Below are 26,719 nucleotides of genomic sequence, written 5' to 3'. Positions count from 1 at the left end.
CTTCTGCTTCTGTAATATATTCAATATCGCTGTTCAAATTTGAACTATGTTCAAACAAAATTGCATGTAGATGAACCCTTTTGAGGGGATCGATTTAACACCTCCTGTCTTCCATGTTGGTCTTCTAATTAGGTATGAGGGATATGATGTTACCTTTCTTACATACTCTCTCTTCTTGTTGAGTCAGATGTTATACGTTGTATCTCTTGTTCTGTTTGCATCTCCTTTTCTTTTCTTTGTCTCAGTTTGCGTAATGTTCTGTTGTATTCCTCTTATTTTTTGCAGCCAGTAGAGGATGATTTGAAGATAAATCTGCTCATCTTTTTGCTCTTATATCTTAGATGATCTACATCTTCGAGCAATAAAAATATGGTTTAACTAGTTTTCTGTATCTCAAGTTAGTGACTAACGTAAGAAGAAAGCCCCTCTTTTGTCAAAACTGTTCACTGTACAAAAGTCAGCAAAATGCTCACCATATTTGTTCAGAACTCCATTCCATGAGGTCCATGTTCGAAAGGATGTCGATTTGTTTTTGCACAGTGTAAACAGCTGTCTGTAAAGAGATATTTTAAAAATCCCAATCTGCATTTACTTGAATGATGGTTGTTTTCTGGAACTTGATTTTTATTCTAGTACACTTCTTTCTGCTTTCTTTGTACGCATAAATCCTACTCCTTGATCATGAAAGTTGGTGTTGCTTGAATAACCGGTGGACAAGGTGGTCATTCCCGATATATTCCATCTTATTGTTGACATTTTCCGTTATGATATAACGTCTTTACATTCCTATTCTGGTGAAATGTTTCGCTGAGAACAGCTTTGTCGTCTCTCGTGCAATGTGTTACGGTATGAGTATAAATGTTTCCTCTTTCTCGTGTCTTTGGCAAAAAGAAGGTTAGCTACTGTAACCATATTTGTCCACTGGTGGGTGGTTATCCCCCCCCCTCCCCCCAAAGTTTCACCATGGCCCTGTTACCGGCTTGTGTCGCGTCAAGGCTTAACAACGAGGACGAACAGTTGGATTTTTGAGCCCATGTAGTAGAAATATTCAGCATCAATTTAACAATAGAATGTAATTTATATTGTTTGAAGAGAAAGTATGGGAAATTGATTTTTAATAACAACAGAATATCTTGAATTTCATGTTGTAGACGTCATCTTCCATTTTTTTTTTTTTGCTTTGGAAATGGTGTGTTCCTCCCAACCAGAATTTCCTGAAACTTCCGATATTTACCACCAAACTTAAAAAATGTTCATCTGGCCATATATCAACAAAATTGGGGGTTTGAATGTAAATACTAGTGGTCTGAGAAGCCTGACCTTGTGAGGAGCATGGTATGGGTATGTTAGACTGGTTTTTCCAATATAGTGTGTCAGGTGTGGAATTTGTTTTACCTTTGAATCAATGAGCAACCCTCCCCTTGATGAATTATAAATCAGTTAAAAAGGTAAGACTTTTAAATTAAGTTTATTAATATTTGAACCTTAAAACTGTCCTTTGATCCTATCGAATGCTACTTCTGTCAAAATGATATAAAACTGTCAATTGTTAAAGGTAGAAATTTGAAAGGAAAGACTCGTGTTTTTACAATACAGATTATAGAACGATTAACATTTATAAAACCACCCAATAAATTAATTCACACATTTATTTATAAACAAAACACAAATATCACAGTATGTTGAGGTAAAAATTATATAACGAAATATAAATAGTAACAAAGTGTGCTTGCTCCAATATCCATGAATGTATCTCATATACAATGAACAGCTTTGATTATTATGTAATGGTTATCCATAGAACACTTTAAATCATATTCACAATCTATTGTTGGGGATAATTGCAAATCCACACAACAAAATGATGTGAAAAAATATAAACTGGTTATAAATGCTATGATAATGACCCATATCTCAATACAGCATATTTACAGATACAAGACAAGCACTATTTACATAAAAATGCTTATATGAAGTCAATGAAAATATCCCTGAGCTTTATTTCAAATGTGGAGACAAAGTTTGTATGATTTAAATACCTGGAAATATTACAAATTCAAAATGAATTTTTTTGGCAATTGTCTTTTAAAATTTTACAAAACACACATCTAAGTACTATTTTAGTACATGGAAATTTAATTTGCTTTCTGACATAATGAATATAAAGAATATAAGTTTGATTGGATCAATTCTCAGTTCTATGTAACTGATCTGATTAAGGCATTACACGCAATGTGACTATATGTAACAACACAGTTAACCAACACATTGGTGCTCTAAATACATGAACCCTATCCATAGAGTGGCAAGTACAGTATGTGGTATGAGATGATCGGCAAGTCTTATAATATCATTCTGGTAACCTGTCACAAAGGTGTGTAATCTGTGTACTACACTGGAAAATTCTAACTATGGTGAACCATTAATTGTCCATATTTTGTATTGCTTTTTTGTATTTATTTATTGCTGATATTGACTGAAAATATGTTTATGATGATCGATAAATTACAGGTAAGCGTGTATTTTATCTCAAAGTATGGCTTAACCGAACATATAATTATAATAATTAATGACTTGTGAACAAAGAAATACAATGTTAGATAACACAAAATCAGAGAATACATAAACTAGAATTTGAACCTATCAAATTAAGAAATGACGCACTGATCAAACTGTAGCAGTACCACTTCAAAAGTCATTGAAGAAGTCAGAAATTGCTATCATATGGTTTTCAACACTTGTTGTAAAATTGCACTTTTTCCCTGATGATGATTGTCAGATGTCCATTGCTGGTAACTCTGGTATAGTCTGTAAAAATAAAAAGTAATATTGAAAAATTACCACCCTGATTTGAAAAGGTATCTGAGAGAATTACAAAAGAAACTCCAAGAAATCAAGATACAAAGATTTTTCACCCCCCCCCCCCCAAAAAAAACCCTCCAAAATCCTAGATTGTCATTATTGATAACTAGATATGACACAGTTTTCAATAATTCAATCCTCTCACCTTGAGGTCCAAAAGATGATAAGGAACGTCCATTACTATGTTGCTATTCTTGACAATCAGGTGACCTCGTTTTGCTGAAGGACCAACAACATCCACCTCCTCACCACGAGACAGAACTTTACCATTCACTGGCTCCTCTGATAAATAATGCAACATTTTGTGTAATGTCAAATAAAACGTTTATATTCATTTTTTATAGTCCCAGTAAATAGCTCACTGAACATTTTTGAACAGATTTCTTATGATCTTCAAAAGGATGGTTAAAACTTACTTGGGTAGTTATCCTTCATAATACGGTGGTGTGGATATCCTAATCGGATATTTTTGGCAACACAGTAAAGTCTGTTTGGGGGTACTGAGGGGGCAGACTCCTGTTTAAAAAAAGCTACATTGCAATGATGGAATATTTTCACTCAACTGGTTTTCAACTTTTGAATAAATATAAAAATAATAATATAATTTCATCAGTTGCATTACATGTGATAATTACCAGACTTATATTGTAGTACTTTGATGCTTGCTGTAGAAGATTTTCATCTTTCCTTATAATGGCAACTTTCTTTGTTTTGTTGGATTTCCTAGAAGAAAAAGATAAACCAATTTTTAAAGACAAAATCATTGACACAGCCCTGCTATGGTAGTAATTGAGAAAACTGGAAAATTTTTACTATGGATTGTTTTCAGATGATAATAAAGTATTTTCTCTCTCTCTCTCTCTCTCTCCACCATTTAGATAGCCTTGGACTGGCAGTGACACATTATTTGGATGACTTAATATTCATATTCACAAAACAAAAGGGTCATTTATAATACTGTAAACCAACTTTTATTCGCGGTGACTTTCTTTCACGATTTCCCAGAGATAAACTGGATCGCGACGACTAATTTTCACGACCAAGCCTTATCCAGACCCATGTTGTGATAAGAATCAAAAGACAAGGGCTGGTTCATGGCAAGAAATATTCGCGACAACAAGGCTCTCGCAAACCTCGCAAATATTTCTCGCAAGCGAATAAAAGTTACAGTATATAAAATTATTTATAAGTGCTTGTCGTTTGAAAAAAAAAAAAACAAGACTCTCTGAATACTGAATTTTAATGATGATCATTAACAATTGAAGAAGTAATAACATTTTTTTGTCTCACTGAAACAAGATATTTACCAAGAGGATCCGGTTTTAGAGGACTTGACAGACCCTCTGTCCGACAGAAGCTGATGTTTATACTGTGACCAGTATTTCCTACACAGCCGGCCCTTCCAGTATGCCTGAATAATGGCTGCTGCCTTGTTGATCCTCTCTGCTCTCATGGCCTCCAACTGCTGTCGAGTTCCTTCACTAAAAATTTGATAACATCATCTTTTTTTAACAGTTGAAAAAAATTCTTATCAGAGTGCTTCACTACAAAGTAAATATGTTAACAGTATTTTTTAACAAATAAAAATTATCACAAGGCTTCATCAAATGACAATCAAAATCAATAGGAAAATCAACTGAAATAGGTTTGTGTTTTTATGACAATACCTGAAGAAGATGTGTTTTTTCCCATACATCCATTGTGTGCTGACATATGGAAGTTTGCTTTCATCCATGGCTTTAAGAAAGTTGTTCAGTATAGCCTAAAAGTATCAATCCATATTGAATTATACTCCAATCAAACATATATAAGAAATATCACTAGCAAGTGTTGAAAAAAATTGATTCTGAGTTATGTCCCTTGAAAATGCAATGGCTGCCTACCTTACATTGATCCTTCTGAGTGTCCAACTGATAAGGCTTTGTGTGACCAAAGAATATCTTATATCTATTATTGAATGACTTGTATCTCATTCTGTGGGGAATACCTATCAAAAATAATTCCCATTTCAAAACATGAATCAACTGTTTATTTCTGAAAGAATATGCACCTTTTATTGCCAAGTTTTTGATTGCCATAGAGGTAAGGTTTGTTAAAAGAGGCTCACCACCAGCCATCAGATGAACTGTCTCAAGAACTTGCAGTGATCTGAGTTGTCGGATGATTACATCCCCATCAAACTGGTCCATTTCCCCTCGGTCATTGGACTGAACAACAAAAGTTTATTGCAGTTTAACTTTGAAAAATATAAATTTATATTGTTATCAGTCTTTTCACTTTTTCTTGAATTCATTGATTTTTTTTTTACCTTTAAGCATAAAACAAAGTGGGGTTTGGAGTGCATTAATGTCTTCAACAGATTGTCCAGCTTGGTTTGGAAATCAGAGGAGAGGGTGCCTCTTGTTCCATTTCTTCTGCAAACATAGAACCTCTTTAGAAAAGAATAAAGAGAATAAAAAAAATATATTGGATAATCAGGGAAATTGCTTACTTGAAATCGGAAGAATTTGGCAAGATTCTGTGCTTAAGTCCATGTGGTCCAGAGCTTACATCTGCAACAAAGGTTTTCTGATTAATTCACTTAACTTTGTTGCCATTTTGTACTTTACTGAGAATTCAAAAAGAAAACTTCTATGAATTCAGCAAATATTGGTGTTAACAAGCACAAAATAAATCATGGATGTAACTTTTAACACTTCTCACCTCCAGCAACTGGTTTATTTTCCTGTGCAAACAAATGAGACACAAATCCAAAGTTACAGTTTTGTTTGGAGAAGACAGACACTACATCATCCGGTAAAGTGTCTTGATTGTTCTGTAGAAAGTTATCAGCATTGTAAACTACCCGCCCAGCAAAGTGGCGGATTCCGAAGATGGTGTCGGCCTTGGGTAATGGCTCAAAAAAACTACAAGTAAGTAAATCAATTGTGATTTCAAATTTTCTTTTATACACCCAACACTTTCATGTGGCCATATGTTAAAGGTAAGCATTTGTTTCTCCTTACAATAAATATCTCATCTTTGGAAGAAGGAGCATAGCAAAGATACTAGAATCAATATATGTGAATACTAGTGCTTACTAATTATTGACTCGATGATGAGCTTTTACTTTGCTTGTATACACTTCGATACTGCTTCTAGGTTGGGCACACTCAATATCCAGAATATTTAAAATTCCATTCCTCTGCCAAAAAGAAGACAAAACATGAAAGCATTCTTATTTTATGACATTATACCATTGATTGCATTATAAGATAAAATTATACCTGTGATGTTAAAAGCTCTAAAATTGGTTCATTGTCAAGGTAACGAACTTCGACCTCTGTCTGGATATCTTCATCCTTTAAAGCCTGCATAGTGCTCTTGAAAATGTATGTATTGTAAAAATGCTGAATGGTCTCTGCACATAAATTCACACATAGTTGCTCAAGTTGATTTTTCTACAAAAAAATACAGAAAGAAAAATTAGAAATTGAAAAAGTGTCCTTCAAAATCTTAATCTACAAAGTAAACTAGAGGTACTGTGAGCAAGCTTACAATTGATACCCCCCGCTAAGAAAAAAATCATAGCACGTGTATTTTTGCTATTATAGAAAATATTGGATGAATCTATTTCACTGTCCATTTTCTATAAATAACAACTGCTCTATTTTTTAAAACTGTTAATGCTAATAGGAGTAAACAAACACGTTTCTATCCTTTAATTCCATTTTATTTTAAGTTAACTGTTAATGCATGAGGGTATTTGCATCCTTCCGTTAACAACCATGACTCGAATCAAACGAAATCCACATGTCAAGCAGCCATTTAATATTTAAACATTTTGAATTATTGGTATACTGAGCCCAATTTTTTCCGAAATTTTTATCCACACATTTTTTTTTTCCAAAAATAATTTCATTGGGGCAGGCCATATTCAGAGAGACGGGGATAAGAATCTAAAAATAATTCTATGTGGCCTGAGACAAGCAAGCTTTGTGTCAAATTTTAGCTTCTAATTTTTCCATTAATACAAGACATGACACAGACAGAATTTAGCATTTTTGAAACAATAACCTTGACCTTGCCCAAAAGACCTTGGGTCAAGGTCATGACACACCCTGGGGTCATAAGCAATCTTTGTGTTAAGTAAGAACTTCCAATGTTTCTCCATAAGAAAGATATGGACCGGACACAAATTTTGCATTTTTTCTGCCAGTGACCTTGACCTTGCCCAAATGACCTTGGATCATGGTCATGACACACCCTTAGGTCATAAGCAATCTTTGTGTGAAGTAAGAACTTCCAATGTTTCTCCATAAGAAAGATATGGACCGGACAAGATTGCACAGACAGACAGACGGACAGACAGACGGATGGACAAGGTGATTCCATATACCCCCCCCCCCAAACTTTGTTTGTGGGGGGTATAATAAAATGTTATTTTCATCAAATGCATTTTTCACCATGGAAAAGGTTTACCTGAGCTGTTTCAAATCCAAACATGTCAATAATGCTGATAAATCCATCATATTTTGTTTTTTCATAGCCAGACCTAATTGAAGAACTTCTGGAAAACATCTGCTCAGAGAATGATGTCCCTCCTGGATCAACTGTAAAAATGTAGGAATTTATAACTTGTTATCTAGTGTATTTTTTACATTTCTGGTTTTCTTTCTTTTTATTGACAAAAACATACCATGATGTAAATTTGATTCAGTGCTTCCAGACAGTGAAGAGTTGATATTTGGACGCCGTAAACTGTTTGCTCTTTTCAAAATGGCTGCAACAGTTCTGCTGTATAAGGACTTGGCCAATGCATTCCTTGTAGCATTTGCCTAATATGGAAATGTGTAAAAACAAAATCTTGGGATTGTTTCCTTTAAACTGAGTGGTCCATAAAAATTTATATATTGTAGAAATGAATGGCTCTACTGTATAGAGATTTGACTGAGGCACTAAAGTACTGAACTTGTGTATAGCAAAATCTCTGCTCTTAGTGTCCAAATATTGATATTTTTAAGTGCATACATACCGAGTAAACATCTGCAAGTGATTTACATAGTTGACCTCGAGTATTACGAGTCCTTGTGGTGAATCCCCTGTATAATGCTACCCCAGAAACACCAAGCAAAGCTGCTACAGACTTGATTTCTACAGAAAATTTCCAGGTAAGTATTATATCAAAACAAAATTTTTATACTGTATCAGATTGGGTGGTAAGTATATGTCAAAATCATACAATTACTTACCATTATTACCAATTATATCTAACTCCAGGCCAGTTCCTTCAATAAATTCTATGTTACCCAGTAGCAAGATGGCAGAAAAAATCCTCATGACATCAGAGAAAGGAATTCCTAAGATACCCAGGGAATTCTAGAACAGACATAGATAATGGTTATAGCCACAAATAAAACAACTGCTTTTCTCCACAAATAATTTTATCTTTAATAATTTCTGACCTTCCAAGCATCAAATCGAGATTTCTCTTCCATTTCATTCCATACATGCGTGTTGCCTAAGCTTAAATAGCTAAGGTTATGCATAGAGTACCCTGTCAGGTGTAGTTTAGCTATAAAAAAAAATGATCAAAATATATCCATATTATCATTATCTACTCAATATCTGTGTCAGGGATACCTAGCCAGAAAAATGCTGTTCATTATGTATAAAATCGGTGGGGTTTTTTTTAAATTATATGTGCATCATCACTTATATAAAGCTTGTCTTATTACTCTTTTATTACTTATATCATTGGGAAAGAAATTAATAGAATGAAAAGCTTTGAAAATTGGCAAACCTAGAAGTACCTTTTTCTTCAGGACCTAGTCCTGCTAACATCTGATAAAATATATGATAGTTCCTCTCATTCTGCTGAACCGAACACACCCTTTCCTGAAACAAATCATGCCAATTGTAAAATTAATTCCACATTGTATTCAGGGAGATGATATTAAGACAAAGCTTCAATTATTCTAGACATACTCGGTCCAGCAGGTAGGAGTGAATCTTGGTTCTATAAATGGCTGAATCTGTGATAAAATTCTCAATGAAGAAGCCCTGAAAGAGTTAAAGGATGCACAAATAGAGGAGTAAATGAATATGTAAAACAGAAAGACATGCTTAATACCAAATTGCCAGGGATTATCAATTTTGATTCATTATGAACATTATTTGTTATATAAACTAGTAAGTCTTTTAAAGTTTCTAAAGAAGGGTTAATGAAACTGATTTTTCTGTAAGCAAGAATTCATTATAAGCCTGTTTGCTATAACTGTGTTTTACTGTGTGTCTGACTTTGATCTATACATATGTATTACCAAAGTCTGAGATCTTACCACTCGACTAGACTCAGTGTTGGTGACAGTGGCGGCTGAACACAGGGACCTGAGGACTGTCAGTGTGGCAGACAGGTGCTTGAAGGCGTCGGTCTCTGATCCACCCCCAGCCAGGTCAAACAGCTGTCGTAACATGTGCATGGCCCAAAAAGTCTTACCACTTCCACTCTCCCCACTGAAAATACAAAACTAGAGAATCAAAAAATTCATACTATACTCAAAATTCATAGTAAATAAACAGTAGGATCTATTTTTCTTTTTTCAAGAGTCTAAATGTTATATAAATTTTTCAATCAAAATTTGAAGTGTCTTTTCATCACATATGATGCCTAGTAGGTTCAATGAAACTGAAAGTATAAATAAATATTAATCCTAGCTTTCAAGTTTATGATCTGGATAAAGCCATAAGGACTTGCAACAAAATTAAAAAAACATATATAAGGAAGATACACAATGGTTATAGCAATATTACAGTAATATGGATGCTAATTTGTTTATAAAGCCATTTTTAACCATTAGCTGTAATTATCACATTCCTTATGGCATCAATTTTATCCTAATTTGAATTCTCCTAAATTTTTATTGCACTGTAATTCAAGTTAATAAAATGTTGTCATAAAAAGTATACCCTCAGATACACATTCCATTTCTTAATTTTTTCTAAATTCTTTTTTATCAGATTAAGTTTTTTAAAACCTTTTACCATAAAGTTTGACATCTTGCAAGCATGACTTTTTTTTTATTTTTGAAATCATGATATGGGTGTACATACGGTAATAGTTGGTTAAAGTAGTTGTCTTTTAATGTGCTTATGTATAATTTATGGTTGTTTATTGATGGTAATGGAGCAAAACTGCCGACAGACACTGGGGTAAAAAATCATCAATTATGCTGCCGACATAAAAAAAGCTCTGACAAGGCTTCATGGGAGAATCACTAGAGAAAGTACGAACACTTTGGAAGTGGACAAAAAGCAAGCAACCTAAAAATGCAATCTTTTATAAGAATAAATCTTCAAAAACACTGGCACATAATAACATAGCTTTTGCATTTGTCATAGGCCTGAGAAGAGAAGCCCATTGTTATGTAAAAGAGTGCTGTATATAACTTTGCAGGTCTATAAATACCTGCAGATAATGGCTTGGGAGTGCCCCGTGTCTGCATGCTGGGTGACCGCTTCACGGACCAAACCATCTAGGAGCCACTGAGGCTGGGCTGGCTCCACTAAGCATCTGGCTGCTGGCCGGTACCGATTATTGTTCAGAGAGACAACCACTGGACCAAGCTTACACTTTTAAAGAGAATGAATAAATTAAAGAATTGACCCCAACTGATTGGTTTTTTTTTCAAAGAAACAACCACTGGACCAATGTTACATTGAGGAAATAAATAATTAACTATAGGCCAAAGTTTTATAAAATCTAGTACATGTACCTGTAGTTACATAATTAAATAGCAATTAAAAAATGCATTTGAAACTAAAAGAAATTACCGCTACATTCTATATGTAAATTTTCAATCACAGAATTTCCAAAATTTCCAAAACATCATTCAGTTCCTTAAAAATAACTGCAACTTAAGGCTGATTTATCATAACCCCTCCCCTCAACTCGACCTTGCAAATTTCAATTCTTCTGTAAGTTAAAAAAATAAGAGAATTTATTTGTTCAGGTATTTATTTCTTCTCAATTAAATGGGTACAAAGTCATTTTCTGACTTTGTGTTGAAACCTGACAAATAGCTTATTTTCATTGTAATACGCTGATTCATTCCAAGTTTCACTCTGAACTGTCACACACAATACAGAACACATGATGTGCACCGAGAGACCACACTCAACAAGACAACCAGCACTGATGTGTAATGAACGGTCTAATTAGACCTATTCTTGATCAAACGCTTGAACAAATCCTTTGCACACTCAACTGAGCATATTTCCCTTTCATGATGAATTATCAAAAGGTTCATTCCCCCCTACCAACATTCATTCAATGTCCTTTCAAACTTAAAATTGAAGCAAGGGTATATATATATAATAAGTTCATGATCATTCATTATTATATGTTTAAATTCACAAATGTTTATGTTAAGGAGGAAGTAGTTGTTTATGTTATAATTCTATATACATGTACATGTTTAACACACAAGATGTTAATTAATGTTAAAGCCCTGTATATAACACATGCAAGATATACTGCATAGAAACTTTCATGATTGGAAGGCCATAGAAAATACACAGCAAGTTGCATTAAAAATCATATACCATCTCAAGAGAGTTTCTTTTTATCACATGTTTTAACCCTTTTTGTTTCACCAAAATACTTTTTGATAGCATTTTATTTAGATGAAAGAGATCCTATCTTCCTTTCAACAGTAATTTTGATGTCATTGCAGTCTTATATCATAAAAAAAAATCATTGCAGGGATGATACCCACTGCATACTGAGTGCAAATGTGATGTAAGTATATTAAGCACGGCTGATTACTAAACTCAAGGAATTAATATCTGCCTTAAATCGCCAAGAAGCACATCTCGCGGATTTTAAAATCTCACTTTTATTTTCCGGACAGATGTCAACTATTTGGAATTATGAAAATATTTCAACGTTTGTGATTTTATACTCTCGCGATTGGATTCAAAACCTTTGAATCGCAGAATTAAGTACACTGTACTTGCAAAAAATAAGGAATCTACATTACCTGGAAGCGCTGGGAGTAAAACTTGGCCTGTAGACATCGGACCACCGTCTCCTCAGTGAGGGGCCCCACTAGATGGGTCAGGTCCTCAATCAGAGAGAAGTCAGTCATTGCCAGGCACCATCCCTCTCCTGCAAGCAACAACACACTCATGTTATATAGGGGAGGGAGTACAGTAAAACATGTTACAGCTAACAAGCTTATAATGAATTCACTCAAAAGAAATCAGTTTCATTTCCTGCAAAATATAAACTCATAGAGTAATGAGTAATATATAATTACAAATCAAAATTGTTCATCACTGCCACTCTTCAATAAGAATGTTTTACTGAACTCCATAATTCTAGAGGATCCCTCAAAGAAAGTTTTAACTTGGGAAGGAATATAAGGGATGTCAACAAAATTTATGCTCCAAATTACATGTTGGAGAAAGTGATGGACTATACCCCTATTGGTTATTGTCTGATACCCCTAAATAGAAAAGATTGGTTGTGAAGAATCAATGTCCTCCTTCCTGACATTTTACCTATGATCTGTCCCTTGATTTGACAAAACTATTACCAGGTACATGTCTGGGTTTTTTCACCAGTAATTGACTCGCTAGCTAGATCACAGAATGCAACATATTTATTCATCTTTCAAAGTGGGTATGCATCCTGTTTCATCACAGGAAAATAGTTTAACAAAAGGTGAACTGGTACTAATTCTCAAAAAAAAAATTTCCTTTACACAGTATAATTCTCTGATATCACTGGTGATACATTTTACTTTAAACACTTCCGTGATAAAACACTGTAAATGCAAAGGGGTCAGGTACTCTTATGCACTTACTTAACCAGACACAAAATAACTTTAAAACATTATTCAAGACAACGCCTGCCTCAATGTCAATTAACAATTGCTCATCTAATTAAAGTTAGTTGCAACATTAAAATTTAAAAGACCGTTTTTTTTAACAAAAATTACTGAATCTCGATCAGTAAATCTCGTTTCTCAATCTTTCAAGGATATCATTTGATATTGCTGATTAATGTTGCATCTTACCTGCAAACTCTATTGTTAAAATCCATGCAAATTCCAGACAAATTGTATCATTACTGCACTAGCATAAACCAGAAAATAGGCACCCCTATATTTACTCACTAACAAAGGCAAATTATTCAAGGAATGCTCCAAGTCTCTAATTCCATGAGAATTTTATGGAGTGTATAGTATAATAAGTCAATACCAGAGGAGGACAGAAGTCTTTAGTTGAATTATACCTCACACATTAAATAATTCTCTGATATGTAAAGTAAAGCTAATTACCGACACAAGACCTCAAATTGCGAGACTTTAGTCCCGGATTAGCATACAATTACTACTGCTTATGCACTGACAACAATCTATCATAATACAAGAACCTGCTAGACTTTTAAATCTCTAGAGGTGTGCAGTAAGACTATTGGCAACTTTACAAGGAATCCCCACAATTTCTACCCGCACAGAAGAAAATTTTGTTACTGTAAGAGTATTTTCTTTTAATTTTCAGGAGGAGGGGGGATTAAAGAATCAAGGCAGTCAATGAATAAGGCAGGAAAGATATATAGGCTCCACGCTTGACTCAATTAATCAGATTTAATAACTAATTGTAAAGAGGGAAGAACATGGGAGGTTTGATAAATAAAATTGATAAATGGAAATTAACTTTCTTAATTTACTTCTATTTTGACTTAATTCTTATGGTATTTATTTTCTTCTGAAAAAAAAACCTTTTCACAAGATGTCAGAAAAAAAATCCCTTAAAAAAAAAATAGAGTAACTGCTAAATTTTATTTTGTATGATTGAAAAAAACCCAGAATTTAGTGTCAGAATATTAATACCAGATACACACCCTCATACAAGCACCAAATGTTGTTTATTCAATTCTGTAATCAATTTTGACACTCTTTTATTAAAGAATAATTTTTATCTTCAAACATCATTACCCTGGACAAAAGCCATTGGACCTCCTGACACAGAAAGACTCTATAGAATGTTAAATAAATGACAAAACTCACGAAAAACACCTTACAATCCAATTCCTATTAACTACTCACAATAAGATCCCAGGGATCAGGTAGTCTTTGATCTCAAAAAGAAAACGAATTTCAATCTCACTTTTGAATGTATGAAGTTTTTCAATTGTTGCAGCTCCTTTAGACTAGGGAGCTGTCATATTTGGAGAGTTTTTTCACGGAGAGTTTTGTCAATGGGGCGAGACATGGGGAGCATTGAATGATCTGTTAAACAACACAATGTTGTCACTTGTGGTAGATAGTCTGACAGATTCTCCTCGTAAAACCAGTGTTTACACACTAGCCCAGAAAAAAAAATGCCTATCGACATTAAACCCTCTCCACATGGACACATAGACATAAAGATGCATCTTATTTCAGAACAACAAATTACCTGATTGTCAAATCATCCATGTACACAAATTATGGGTTTGGATTGAGGAATTAGACCCTAGAAGAGGAGCCAATGAATGCTGTGTGTAAATAAACTGGTCCACCTCTAACAACATTTTTAAAGTCACAGCTTTCATTAAAAAAATGTTATTGAATTCATTTATAAATAAGTTCTGAGTGGTTTTTTTACGTTTGTAAAAAGTGTTTAATTTGCTTAGCTATTATATATGATGACATCTTAGCTTATGATTGTGTTATATGCACTTACAAATGTATACGTACCAGAGTCTCTCACTTCCACAGGCAAATAAACCATCATTATAGGTAATTTGTATCAAATCTTTTTTTTAAAAGTCAGCATTCATTATATTTCTTCATTGAATTTGTAGAGGTAAATGCATTCAAAAATTGAAAACAGTGTGATTCATATTTCAGCATGGACATTAGATTGATGAAATGTTTGATAGCACTTCTTCAAATTTCAAGATTTTTCACATGATTCTGTAAATGAAATATTTTGATAACCTAGGAAATTTAGGAATTTAGACAACAAATTCTGATCATAAGCTCAAGATTTATTGACATAAGAGAGTTCCACCTCATACAGAAGATTTCACAGATTATTCCGACATAACCAACCAAATCTCGTCTAGCAATGTTGTGACAGACATGTCTCTGGGCCTTCAGATCCTGTCACCAATGGATTCCACTGCCTGTAGACTTAATCAACCTTCACCATAATTTTACAAATCCTATAGCTAACAAAGCATTAAATAAGCCTTCCAAAACATTAAACATCCTTGGATTAACAACTTACATACATGCTGACTGTGAAAGCAAACACTCATGTTTGATTTTGCAACCTTAGAAAGAATTTTTTAAAAAGAAAAATGACAAAAAAATCTCTTGATAATCTATAAACTGATCACAAGTCGGCATTGTTATGTAAAAGATATTTTTCACGTCTTTTTCTCAGAACCCTGTCAACTTGATGAATATTTTAACCTACCTGGGATAGGGTCCCAGTGTGAACTATTCTGATTCCCTGTCACCCCAAATGACAATACAACCTCCTGTTAAAGGAGTCTAAAACCCCTTCCCATCTACCTCTCTTTATAACGATAACATCTCTCTCTCTCTTCCTCGTAAATTGTCACACCCCTCCTGCTTTTATATTAACCTCTATTCAACTAGACATCACCAATCAAGTCATTCACAAGTTTTTATGTCATTTACTGCATTGAAATTTGAAGAATGCCTCTATAAAAAAAACAGTTTTTTCTTTTTATATCCACATTACAATAACGTTTTTTATCCACATTTGAAAACTTTAAAGGCATTTTTCATTTTTTCATTGTGAAAACTAACCTTGATCATACATTTACAAGTTTCAGAGATGGTTACCCACCATTAGTTTTTTATGTTTAGTTTATATTTAGTTAATTTATTGCCAACATATTCTAAAAATAACTCTTGAATTGTGTTTTTAATATTTAATATTGCACTACTATACACTAAAATAAGAAGAATGGGACACACCATTTGCAGTGAAAAATCATAAGTTTCTGCATAGACTACATGTTCAAATTCTAAAATCTTACATTTCGTTCCAGTGATTGTTTAAATTTTTTTTTTAGAATTCTAGATCTTTAGCAGTGAATGATATCTCTTATTAATGTTAACGATATGTTGGAAATAAATACACACACTCTTAAGTAAAGTGATTACAGTGATTATTTTATCGATAATGCATTGCACATTTATTAAATATTGAACAAAGTTACTTACTAATTATTCAATTAATTGCAAATGTAGAATCCAAATATTTCATGTAGTTCACAGATTTTTTTCAGATAAATTCCTGTAACAATCCAAGATTCACATAACTCCAACACATTTTATAAATTGGTTCAAATCCAGATCAGAACTAGGGAATATGGTCAATCCGTCAATTTTTCTAGGTCCAACATTAATTGGAATTGGAGTTTATCTCCTTTCCTTAAAGCTAAGTCAAATATTTCATACAAATAATTCCTTCAGTGTATCCTTAGAAGGACTTAAGAGTAGATACTGCGTGAATAGCCATATAAGCTGGTATTCGCGGGAATTGTCCCTGCTCATTTGATCGTGACCTCGGTTTATATTAAACAGACAATCTTCTCAGACAATGCCTTCAATCTGATGAATAGGTAATATATGTCACACAAACATTTATAGACTTACCAATGTCTTATTTTTCTCTTGACCAAATACAGGTTAAAAGCAAGAAACTCTATGCTGGGTTTTTTATCCAGGTTTTGAACTTAATTTTTTCTTGTAGCAAGGAGGAAGTCAACAAAATCAGTGAATAAGAAAATATCTTTTACCCCCATTTGCATATGTTCCTTTTTGTGTTGTTAATTAATATCTATACAAAAATCAGTCTATTGTGTTCATGGGCCAATTCTCCCTTTATCTCTGCCCTGTGATGCCTGACTATCTTGATGGCAGATAAGTAATCGCCATATACCCTGAGTTCTAAATCCACAACAGGTAATTCAATTTACCCAACCCCCTTTTGTAGAGGATAAAACAGAGCAAGTCTTTGACTCCACTGATGTATTGACAAGCAGGTATCATGTATTCCAAGGGTCGTTTATTTTGACAAACTCCATAGAAGTGACCGGTCAAGTGGTTCTGTTGGAAAATAAACATGCCAAAGCCGATTACCATGTAGTATCAAGTGGAAATACGCTCTGTCCACTTGATACACTGAACAACAATATTTAAAGGGTAAAATTACAGTAGTGGACAGGTGGAATTCACACTTTTCCTTGCCACACAGGGCTCACTTATGTAAACCGAGCCCAATACCTCCATTATTTTGGGGGACCCATTCATAATTTACTAGTTCAACTTTTGATATATAGCTTTCATATTTCATGATATCATGCAATGAACCAATTGTTGGTAAACACACATGCATTGAATCATGGCATTAATGAATACCTAATTCCCCAGTCACCAGAATTATGAATCATGAATTGTGGGGAAAATCATTGAACAACCAACACCTGGATTTATATTAAAGTTTAAAGATTACAAAAATCATATGTTAGAATGATTTATCATAATATTTGTACTTTTGACAGTTCAACATTTTGAAGCCTTTTCCTTTGCTATTTCTTTTTTGATATTAAATATATGGATTTATATGTACTTATTCATTTCAGGTCAAGATCTAGTAAATGAAGGATGCCTATAGGTTTATGAAATCCAGGATATAAATTCTTTCAATGATGCTTCATAACAACAGCTTTGTTCGATAGGGTGTACGTGGCTTAAACTTTTGGTAAAGACAATGAAAAATCATAATTTTAAATGTCAATTTCTATGTAATCAAAAGAGAATAAGTAATGAATCTCGGAGTTTTGTCCACTTTTGACTTATCAAATTTATCTAGAATGCCTACAGTCTCTCAAAAAAAATATTGATCAGATTGTAAAATGATTGTGCTGTTCATGCAAACATTTTTCAACAGACTTTTAAGAGTTATCTCCCTTTATAAAGACTGCATTTTTAAATTTTGATCCAAAAGACATATCAGAAATTATTTAAATTCTATAAAATCCTTTTCAACAATTAAACTAATCTGTTTACATGTAATTGTGATCAGAGAGAGAGAGAGAGAGAGAGAGAGAGAGAGAGAGAGAGAGAGAGAGAAAGAGAGAGAGAGAGAGAGAATATAAATGGGATTGTTTTGCAGAACCCCAAAAAATGTTTAATTAATACAATGTGTAATGTGAGAGTCTAATCCATGAGAGAGATTTCATATTTCCTAATCAAAAGACTTCAGACCTTACCTAGAATCTTTTGATTGTCTGATTTATTTGCTGATACATCATCTTCCTTTTCCATAGCAAGGCAAACCAAGTAGTTAACTATCCACAACTGCAGGACTCCTTGCACTATTCTGCATCTTTTGAAATCTACAACATATTGAACATACCAGAATTAATAATATGTTATACGGTGCTAACGTTGTGACGAGCGGAGCTAGAATTACACATATATGTACAATGCATCAATGTCAACTTAGTGTTATTTAAGTTATCAACTAACATCAAAGAATTTGAGAGAGAGAGAGAGAGAGAGAGAGAGAATTATAAGATTTCTAAGTTTTAAAATTCTTACAAAATTCATATACTTGCTTCCGCCTAAAACCGTTCTTTACTATTGGAGATCAAGAATTGATCAGTCTGTAAAATTTATTTTGTGTTTAATTTGGTCAAAATTGTTAACGATGAATACATTATATATAATTTTTTTTTGGGGTGCCTTGCTGTTATCTAATTGTAGGTGTGTATAATTTCCTATTTTCTAATTTAATGGTTTTACAATATGCAATATCTGTATAGATTTTTTAACTGTTTTTTTTCTGTTTCATCTTTTTTTTTTCAGTTCAAAATGAATTATTTTTTTATTCTTCCCTACTTATACTTACTGTCCATGCATGCAAATTTAGCTTAAAATTGGAGCAAGATGATAGTAAAGTATGGCTCTTGCTAGTATATATTTAATTTCTCTATCAAAACAAAAACAAACAATCAAAAACTTCATCTGAGGCAGGTATCGCAGTCTATACTGAAATACAGTACTGTAGCTGGTACACGCATTACAGATGTTTGATCCACCTCTAATTTAACGCGGGAAATATATCGCAAGAGCACTGTGACATCATTCGTGACATGTTTTGTCTTTGTTTACGTATCTCGACTCAATCCGAAGGTATGAAAGCATGAAACAAATCTCTTGGGTCTCGTCAAAGCTTGTGCAATATTTAGAACGTGTCTTCAAACCTCAAGACACCGTTAATTACGAGTTAAAAGTCAGCCATTTTTGGCATAGCACCACAGGTGAAAACATTAGAGAGCATTATGGGACGTAGACAAAAAATTTTGTTTGATGAATCTATAGGTTTAGCTCGTTCTTTTCCCCCCGCACACTGGTTCTTACAGCTTGCTGTGCGCCAACGACCTATTAACATATTTGAAATGTGTAAAGAGAAACTAATTATTACTATTACCTGCTCATGTATCATTTATAATTGAATATGTTGATTTCTTTAAAGGATACAGTCAAACCCAGGTATCTATAAAACTCAATGATCTATTGCATTGGACATGGGAGCAATTAACTTTGATATATGCAATAATTTGTATTGTTAATGTTTGAGACGTACATTTTTTTCAGGTTTCAGGAGAGCTGTGTATACATTTTCGCTCCCTACATATTCTATATATTTTCCTTTATATTCTTAGACTATATATTTTATAAAATATATTCTCATACATGCGATTTGTAATGGCGGTACGCAAAATGTACTGTTTTTTTCAACCCCATTCACAGTGTACAGAAGGGACACCAAAATTCACAGAATATGAAAAAGTGTAGAACTTCTCGCCAGTACATTGTGACGTCATTTTTCGTCTATAATCTTATGTGTTGATAAAATGACGTCACAATGTACTGGCGAGAAATGGTACTCGGCGAGAACTAGTCGCATGCTAGTCCGAAATATCTGACGTTTTTCTGGCTTTTTTAACGATTTTGATATTTACTTGCCAGGAAAACGTCAGAACCGGCGCCATTACGAAAACTGGAAATTTCGCTGCCTCCAACTGGAGGCGGCATTCTCGGCCCGATTTTAAATACATGTACTTGCGAATTGTATCAAATATTTAACTCACAACTTAACAATAAAAAAATGACTTTACTACCCACTCATATCGCTCAAAATTAAATATGACTTTGTATTTTGATAATAGAAGCACACAATTACAGTCAACTGTATTTTCGCTGTCTTTTGAGATAACGAGTCACGTGACTCAAATCTAGCTGGACAGTTCGATAAAAATGTGTTGAACAGACGGTTTGTAGAGGAAACAAACCCATTAAAGCGATATGAGTGAGTAGTAAAGTTATTTTTTTATTGTTAAGTTGTGAGTTAAATATTTGATACGATTCGCACGTATTTTAAATCGGGCGGAGAATGCCGCCTCCAGTTGGAGGCGGCTAAATTTCCAGTTTTCGTAATGGCGCCGGTTCTGACGTTTTCCTGGCAAGTAAATATCAAAATCGTTAAAAAAAGCCAGAAAAACGTCAGATTTTTCGGACTAGTCGCATGCCAGTACAGTTTTGTCACCGAACTCCGTTTTTAAGCCTCCTATTCAGTTTTTTGGTCTTCAACATATCACATGTATGTATTGTTGTGATGAAAAGATGCATACAAAATTTAAGTTGTATTTGTCTATCAACGTTAGTTAGGTTACCAGCATAAACACAAACGTTAGGCAATACAATACGTAAAGTTGTCACCAAGCACATTACCGGTAATTTGTAAGTTTCTTTCAAAATATCAACTGAGCATTATATGGATGGAGTGGACTCATATAGTAAAAAGGGTATGTAAAAAAACATACTTTCACTCCAAGACGCATGATGACGGATAAAGTGAAAGAGAAAGTAAACATACTAAATCTACCTTCATAACACTGGAGAGTTTTTCATAATGTCAACACGAAAACTGTTCTCTCTTTTCTCAAAGCCACTTTTTCGATGTCAGTCACCACTGCATTTGACATCAAGATGTTCCTCGTATTTTCCTGTAAACGATGCTTTATTTGGTCTGACGCCAGAGCAAAAGCAGGTTAGATTCTTTATTTATCTTCCAAGGTCAAAGTTCTTGTACATAACTGCTTAAGCATACATAACCAAGATGTTACTTAATTTAATCACTGTTGCGCTCAGCAGCAGTGCTTACATTATTGGCATTTGTCATTGTTACAAAATAAACTTATCTTTTTTAGTTAAGGCAGACAGTATTTCAGTTTTGCGAAAAAGAACTTGCACCAAAAGCTGATGAGATTGACAAAACTAATGACTTCAAAGACATAAAGGTGATCAATTTGTTATGTTTTATTTTACGAATTCATTATATATTGAAATATCACATAGAAAAATATGTTTATTATTTTCTTGCTCAAAAAGGCTTTGTTTTACATTCCATGGTTTACTGTAGACGTGAGATAAAAATATGTTGTACAATGTATTTGATAGGATTTTTGGAGAAAATGTGGAGAACTTGGATTAATGGGAATTACTGCACCTTGTAAGTAGGTTTAGATAGAGTAAGAGAATACAATATGTACTACACGCCACTTATCTCATTACTGATCCATTCTCATAAATTGTATGATAACATTATACATGGTTTGTCATTATTTTGCATCAATAGCACAGTATGGTGGAACAGAGGGAACATATCTAGATCATTGTCTTGTGATGGAGGAAATGAGTAGATTCTCAGCAGCCATTGCATTAAGCTATGGAGCTCATTCCAATTTGTGTGTCAACCAGCTTGTCCGAAATGGCAGTGAGGCCCAAAAAGAAAAATACTTACCAGAGGTATCCCTATGCTGGAGTGAAGCATAATTATCTCTTCATGTCAAGATTTTCTTGGTGCAATGCATATTACACTTACCTTTCTCAACTATCAGTTTCAGGTCATTTACTACAGTTTTATTTTGTTCACATTTTCAGTTGATCTCAGGTGAAAAAGTAGGGGCCCTAGCTATGAGTGAACCTAATGCAGGATCTGATGTTGTGTCAATGAAATTGAAAGCAGAGAAACAAGGTTAATAATTTCGAAACAACAGCACTAATCATTTACATCTTCGTGCCATAAATGTATTAATATTTAAAAATGTTCATTCTTATATATTAAGATGAGTTTAGTATAATCAATTTAGTAATTGCTAATGAAACATACTGATAGCAGAGATTTCAGAAGAAATCTGAAAAGCCAGTTATGTTAATTATTTAGTTTAATCTTAGTATACTGTACATATTGCAAATGGAACATAGCATAGTGTTTGAAGAAAAATCATCAAATGCATGCATATATTTCGATCAAAATTAGCTATATACGGAAATAAAGATGAACTTTTAGTTAATTTTTTTTTGGAATATTCATAATTTTTTAAAGCATTAGTCTAATTGCCTCTGACTTATTCTGGTATGTAAAAGCTAATGAAACTTTAAACTTTGGCTCTGATGAGTGAAGGCTAATCAGGACTGACTGAATCTTGCTATATGCTGCTGATACCTCATAATTACTTAGCAATAAATTCTGTACTCTATCAAGACATTTAAAATATTTAGAATGAAATACTCTTTTCTAGGAGATTACTATGTACTAAATGGCACAAAGTTTTGGATAACAAATGGACCTGATGCTGATACTCTTATTGTGTATGCCAAGACTGATTTATCTGCTGCTCCTCAACATGGAATTACAGCCTTCATTGTGGAAAAGGTATAAATTTGTTGTTTGAAGAATTCTAGAGTCATTGATTTTTAAGACATTAGCATTGCATGCCCAGATTGAACACATTTTCATTGTTATTGTTAGGGAATGCCTGGTTTTAGTACAGGGATCAAGCTTGACAAGCTTGGAATGAGGGGCTCAAATACATCAGAATTAATATTTGAAGACTGTAAAGTTCCAGGTGAGTCTCCACTTTTATTTTTATTAAAAGCAAAGTATAGCAAAGTTATTAAACTTATAGATACTTTGTATTTTATATGCAAGTGAAATCAATGATGTTTTCACTTCCTTCAAATTATTACGGTACATTTTGTATGTCTGGGTACATATACATGTTATTTAAACCCATTTAAATAATATTCTTCATAGTTCTCACTTACAAAAATTTTTAACAAAATAAATGTTAATTCAACTGGTCTAACAAATCAGCGTTGCCCGGTCTGCCGAAGTAATATAAAAATTGTTAGATCGCTACATCACAGCTTATTTATATTCGTCCGATCTTAGCAGAACAAAATTAGCCTAAGAGCTGTGTGACATGAATGGCTGGTCGCTACTTGAAATAATATTCGCCTCTGTAGTGGAGAGTATAACAAAATTTGACAGAGATTGGGGCAACTTATCATTTGTTTGACCTTCAGACAGAAATGTAGCCCTTATCCTTTAGCCTTGGGCAACATTTGTGTCTTCAGGTTCAACAAATCATATTTTTTCCTGATGTCGATCCAGTTAATAAAAGTACAATATATTATGAGTGTAATACATTATTAATGTGTGTATGTACCTTTTCCCTATCCATTTAATGTCAATTTCCTTAGATGTTATGTGATACTAAGTAGAACAGTTGCCCTTGTGGCTGATTTATCTAAAGGTCTTGATTCTAGGCCAGAGGTCAAGGTCATTTCTACTCATATTTCATTTTTTAAAAAGAGGCTACTCATTAATTTTATCATTTTCATTTTAAAGAGGCTGGATGGTCAATAATTTAACCTTCAGATCTACCTTTGAAATTTAGATAAAAAAAAAAAAACTCCAAATATTTAAAAGCTTATCTTAGGAATTTTTTCCTTTATAAATCTTTATATGAAGCTCTTTGTCTCAAAGAGATTGATATAGTCTTAAAATGGCCAAGAACATCCAGCTCTCTTAAACATGCTTAAAAAAAAAATGAAGTGTTGATATGTAATATAATAGACAGTTGACTATTTGAGTCACATGGAATGTTTTCAGTGAGCAATGTGTTGGGGAAGGAAGGTCAAGGTGTATACATATTAATGTCGGGGTTGGACATAGAGAGGACTCTGGGTTCCGCCGGCCCACTAGGGTGAGCCTCATTCTGAATTTTAATCTGGATATTTATATGCTTTGCTTGGTTTCAGCGAGGAATGTTCTTGATAAGGAAAACAAAGGCGTTTATGCTCTCATGTCTGGTTTGGATATAGAACGAGTCTTTGTATCCTCAGGGTGTGTTGGATGAGAACTTATTTATGATCAATTTACAGTGATTGTAAATTGGAGATACTACCGGTATTTACATTTCAACTAGGCCAGAATTCAATGGATGCTCATGAGAAGATTTTGTGGTTTTGATCAAAATCATTTAATTTTACTTGAAGACATGAACAAGAGTCTCCAGTTTATAATCATGTTTTCAATGGTCTTCCTCTATATGTGCATGTACCTTTATATCTGAAAAAAAACCCAGCATCAACATCTCTAATGCTTTTGGCTTTTGAGTTTTCTTAACACAAAACTGCAAGCATTGGACAAGATTGTGGTAAAAAAAAATGAAAACACCTGTATTATAGTAGTGATGCTAGACTGACTATTTAGAACCACAAGTACATGTATCAAGACACTAGCTCACATTACTGGGTACTCCTTCCAAGCCATCTCTGCACTGAAACCATTCCTGTGTAGAGCTATAGTACTGTCGTTGCTAACCAATCTAATTAAAATTAGACTTGTAAAGCTGCTCCTTTATGATACGCTATACCAGAGCTATAAAAACTCCATACAGGGTCACCTCAGAGTGACTTTTCATTTAGCAAATAAAATCACTGCTGTCAAAACATTGGCTGGCAGTCTGGACATGTGTTTCTTTTCTACTAAAGAACCTAAATGGCCTGACAGATTTGATATACATTTGGCAGAAAATAATTAACTTGGCATAAAATAGATGACCAAGCTTTAGAGCTGTAAGAGTTTAAACCATATTTTAAGACTTGTTTATAGAAGCTTGAATCTGATTGGCTAACATTTTGGAAGTTGTTGCTCCTTATATGGGATGTTGGTAGATCTTGTGTAGGAATCAGAGAAGAGTGATTTTACAAGTATGATTTTCACTAGATTGATTGTCTAACCCTGTGCTTTCCTTATCAAGCTGAAAATATGTTGGGAGAAAAGAATAAAGGTGTTTACGTCCTCATGAGTGGTCTGGACATAGAGCGTTTGGTTCTCTCTGCTGGACCAATCGGGTAGGTACTGTGTGTAACAATAAAAGTTCAGGGTTTGTTAACTAATACCTAGCTGTACACCTGGATTCTTAATTGGATTAATCAAATGGATCCAGTGTTTTACTGAAAAAGGGTACATGCACAGGCATAGGAGATTCTTTTTGTTTTGAAATTGACAATTTCTATTATCAATAAATTTCTTTATAAGCCTTAAATTGGTACCACCTTTTACATAATACATACAGTTCCTTGATGCCAAGCATGAATATAAAAATTACATTTTATCAGATAATTTCTATGTACTTTTATGGGATTTTCATACAGTAGGTATTCAAGGAATTTTTATAATACATTGGTCTATCAACTGATTTCTTTGCTTAATCAGTTTTAAAACTTTATAACCTGTATACTGCTTTGATTCTAAAATTGTTCCATTACAGAATAATGCAGGCATGTTGTGATGTTGCTTTTGCTTATGCACACCAAAGAGAAGCTTTTGGAGAAAAAATTGGATCTTTTCAGGTACTGATGTCAAATACGTGTACATTGTAATTCCATGCAAAATAAGTCCCCCTCTTAATTTTTCTCATCATATTCATAATGCTAAAATCAATCCTATACACTAATATTCATTCTGCTACAGATGATCCAAGCAAAGATGGCCAACATGTATACTACACTTAATGCATCTCGATCCTATGTTTATAACGTGGCTCATTCACTGGACAGAGGAGAAAGACAAAACAATGTAAGACATTCACAGTCAATTAACTTGAATTCAAAAACAACAGAATATATCAATTGGTTTCCACATTCCCTGGTATATTGGAAGAGTTTATATTCTGATTATAATCCATCTGATCATTTTTTGTAGGATTGTGCGGCAGTGATCTTGTACACAGCTGAGGCAGCTACACAGATGGCACTGAATGCCATCCAGATACTTGGTATGTCATCAAAAACTACTCATCTCTTACAATACAGAGTAAATACATGTAGGATTCTTTCAGTCAATTTATTATTATTGCTTGTTTCAGGTGGAAATGGTTACATTAATGATTACCCAACTGGACGCTTCCTGAGGGATGCTAAGCTATACGAGATTGGAGCAGGAACCAGTGAAGTCAGGCGACTAATCATTGGACGAGCTATAAACGCCCACTATAAATAATCCGTCATTTCACAGGAACCCAAAGCTAGTCTGTGATTCTATCAGTATTTCGCTCGCATGTAAACAATACATTGTCATTGCATTCACTTTTTATGAAAAGATGTCAGTTATTTATTCATGTATAGCCATGTCAAGAAAGAAGTTGAATACAATCAGAAGGTACTCGGAGAACTGGCATAAGCTCTTGACCATTTACCAGTATACATCAGTGCTGTATGTTAGAACAACAAAAATGAACATTCAATACATCAAGATTTTACTGCTATTGTAAAATAAACTATGATCATGTTTTCACAGCTTGCTGTGTTGATTTAAGCAATTTGTTGATCAAATAAAATAAAAGTCATAACTTTCCTGTTCTACATTTTTTATTGAAACTTCTCATTGGTACATGATTCAGTATTATACAGTGCAT

The 26,719-nt window shown here is 33.6% G+C and overlaps 2 protein-coding genes across 8 annotated transcripts; one reads left to right on the top strand and one right to left on the bottom strand.

Moving 5' to 3' along the window:
* Window positions 1–1,638: 1,638 nt before the first annotated feature.
* On the bottom strand, window positions 1,639–20,797 carry LOC128164638 (unconventional myosin-Vc-like). Of its 6 annotated transcripts, none has more exons than XM_052828581.1 (25): window positions 20,679–20,797; window positions 18,152–18,277; window positions 11,883–12,010; window positions 10,310–10,473; window positions 9,183–9,357; window positions 8,830–8,904; window positions 8,655–8,739; window positions 8,307–8,416; window positions 8,094–8,220; window positions 7,877–7,995; window positions 7,541–7,679; window positions 7,324–7,454; window positions 6,129–6,302; window positions 5,943–6,046; window positions 5,566–5,768; window positions 5,354–5,414; window positions 5,171–5,276; window positions 4,970–5,069; window positions 4,746–4,849; window positions 4,530–4,624; window positions 4,170–4,343; window positions 3,498–3,585; window positions 3,279–3,378; window positions 3,008–3,144; window positions 1,639–2,808 (listed from the first exon to the last, which is right to left on the bottom strand). In XM_052828581.1, exons 2-25 carry the CDS (start codon window positions 18,204–18,206, stop codon window positions 2,776–2,778), a joined length of 2,787 nt encoding a protein of 928 aa, XP_052684541.1. In that variant the 5' UTR covers window positions 18,207–18,277; window positions 20,679–20,797; the 3' UTR covers window positions 1,639–2,775. The 6 variants fall into 6 exon arrangements, with proteins under 6 accessions (XP_052684541.1, XP_052684543.1, XP_052684542.1 ...); XM_052828583.1 differs by having other exon boundaries at window positions 5,171–5,273; XM_052828582.1 differs by having other exon boundaries at window positions 20,771–20,788.
* A 17-nt stretch (window positions 20,798–20,814) lies between these two features.
* Window positions 20,815–26,653, top strand: LOC128164640 (isovaleryl-CoA dehydrogenase, mitochondrial-like). Of its 2 annotated transcripts, none has more exons than XM_052828589.1 (12): window positions 20,815–20,997; window positions 21,158–21,247; window positions 21,408–21,459; window positions 21,586–21,755; window positions 21,891–21,984; window positions 22,532–22,665; window positions 22,762–22,858; window positions 23,908–24,001; window positions 25,574–25,655; window positions 25,777–25,881; window positions 26,008–26,080; window positions 26,171–26,653. In XM_052828589.1, exons 1-12 carry the CDS (start codon window positions 20,860–20,862, stop codon window positions 26,302–26,304), a joined length of 1,263 nt encoding a protein of 420 aa, XP_052684549.1. In that variant the 5' UTR covers window positions 20,815–20,859; the 3' UTR covers window positions 26,305–26,653. The 2 variants fall into 2 exon arrangements, with proteins under 2 accessions (XP_052684549.1, XP_052684547.1); XM_052828587.1 differs by lacking the exon at window positions 23,908–24,001 and adding an exon at window positions 25,061–25,154 and having other exon boundaries at window positions 20,816–20,997.
* The last annotated feature ends 66 nt before the right edge of the window (window positions 26,654–26,719 follow it).

The sequence above is a fragment of the Crassostrea angulata genome, chromosome 10, assembly GCF_025612915.1.
Source record: "Crassostrea angulata isolate pt1a10 chromosome 10, ASM2561291v2, whole genome shotgun sequence".
Taxonomy (NCBI): Eukaryota; Metazoa; Mollusca; class Bivalvia; order Ostreida; family Ostreidae; genus Magallana; species Magallana angulata.
This window is presented reverse-complemented; position numbering and strand designations above follow the sequence as displayed.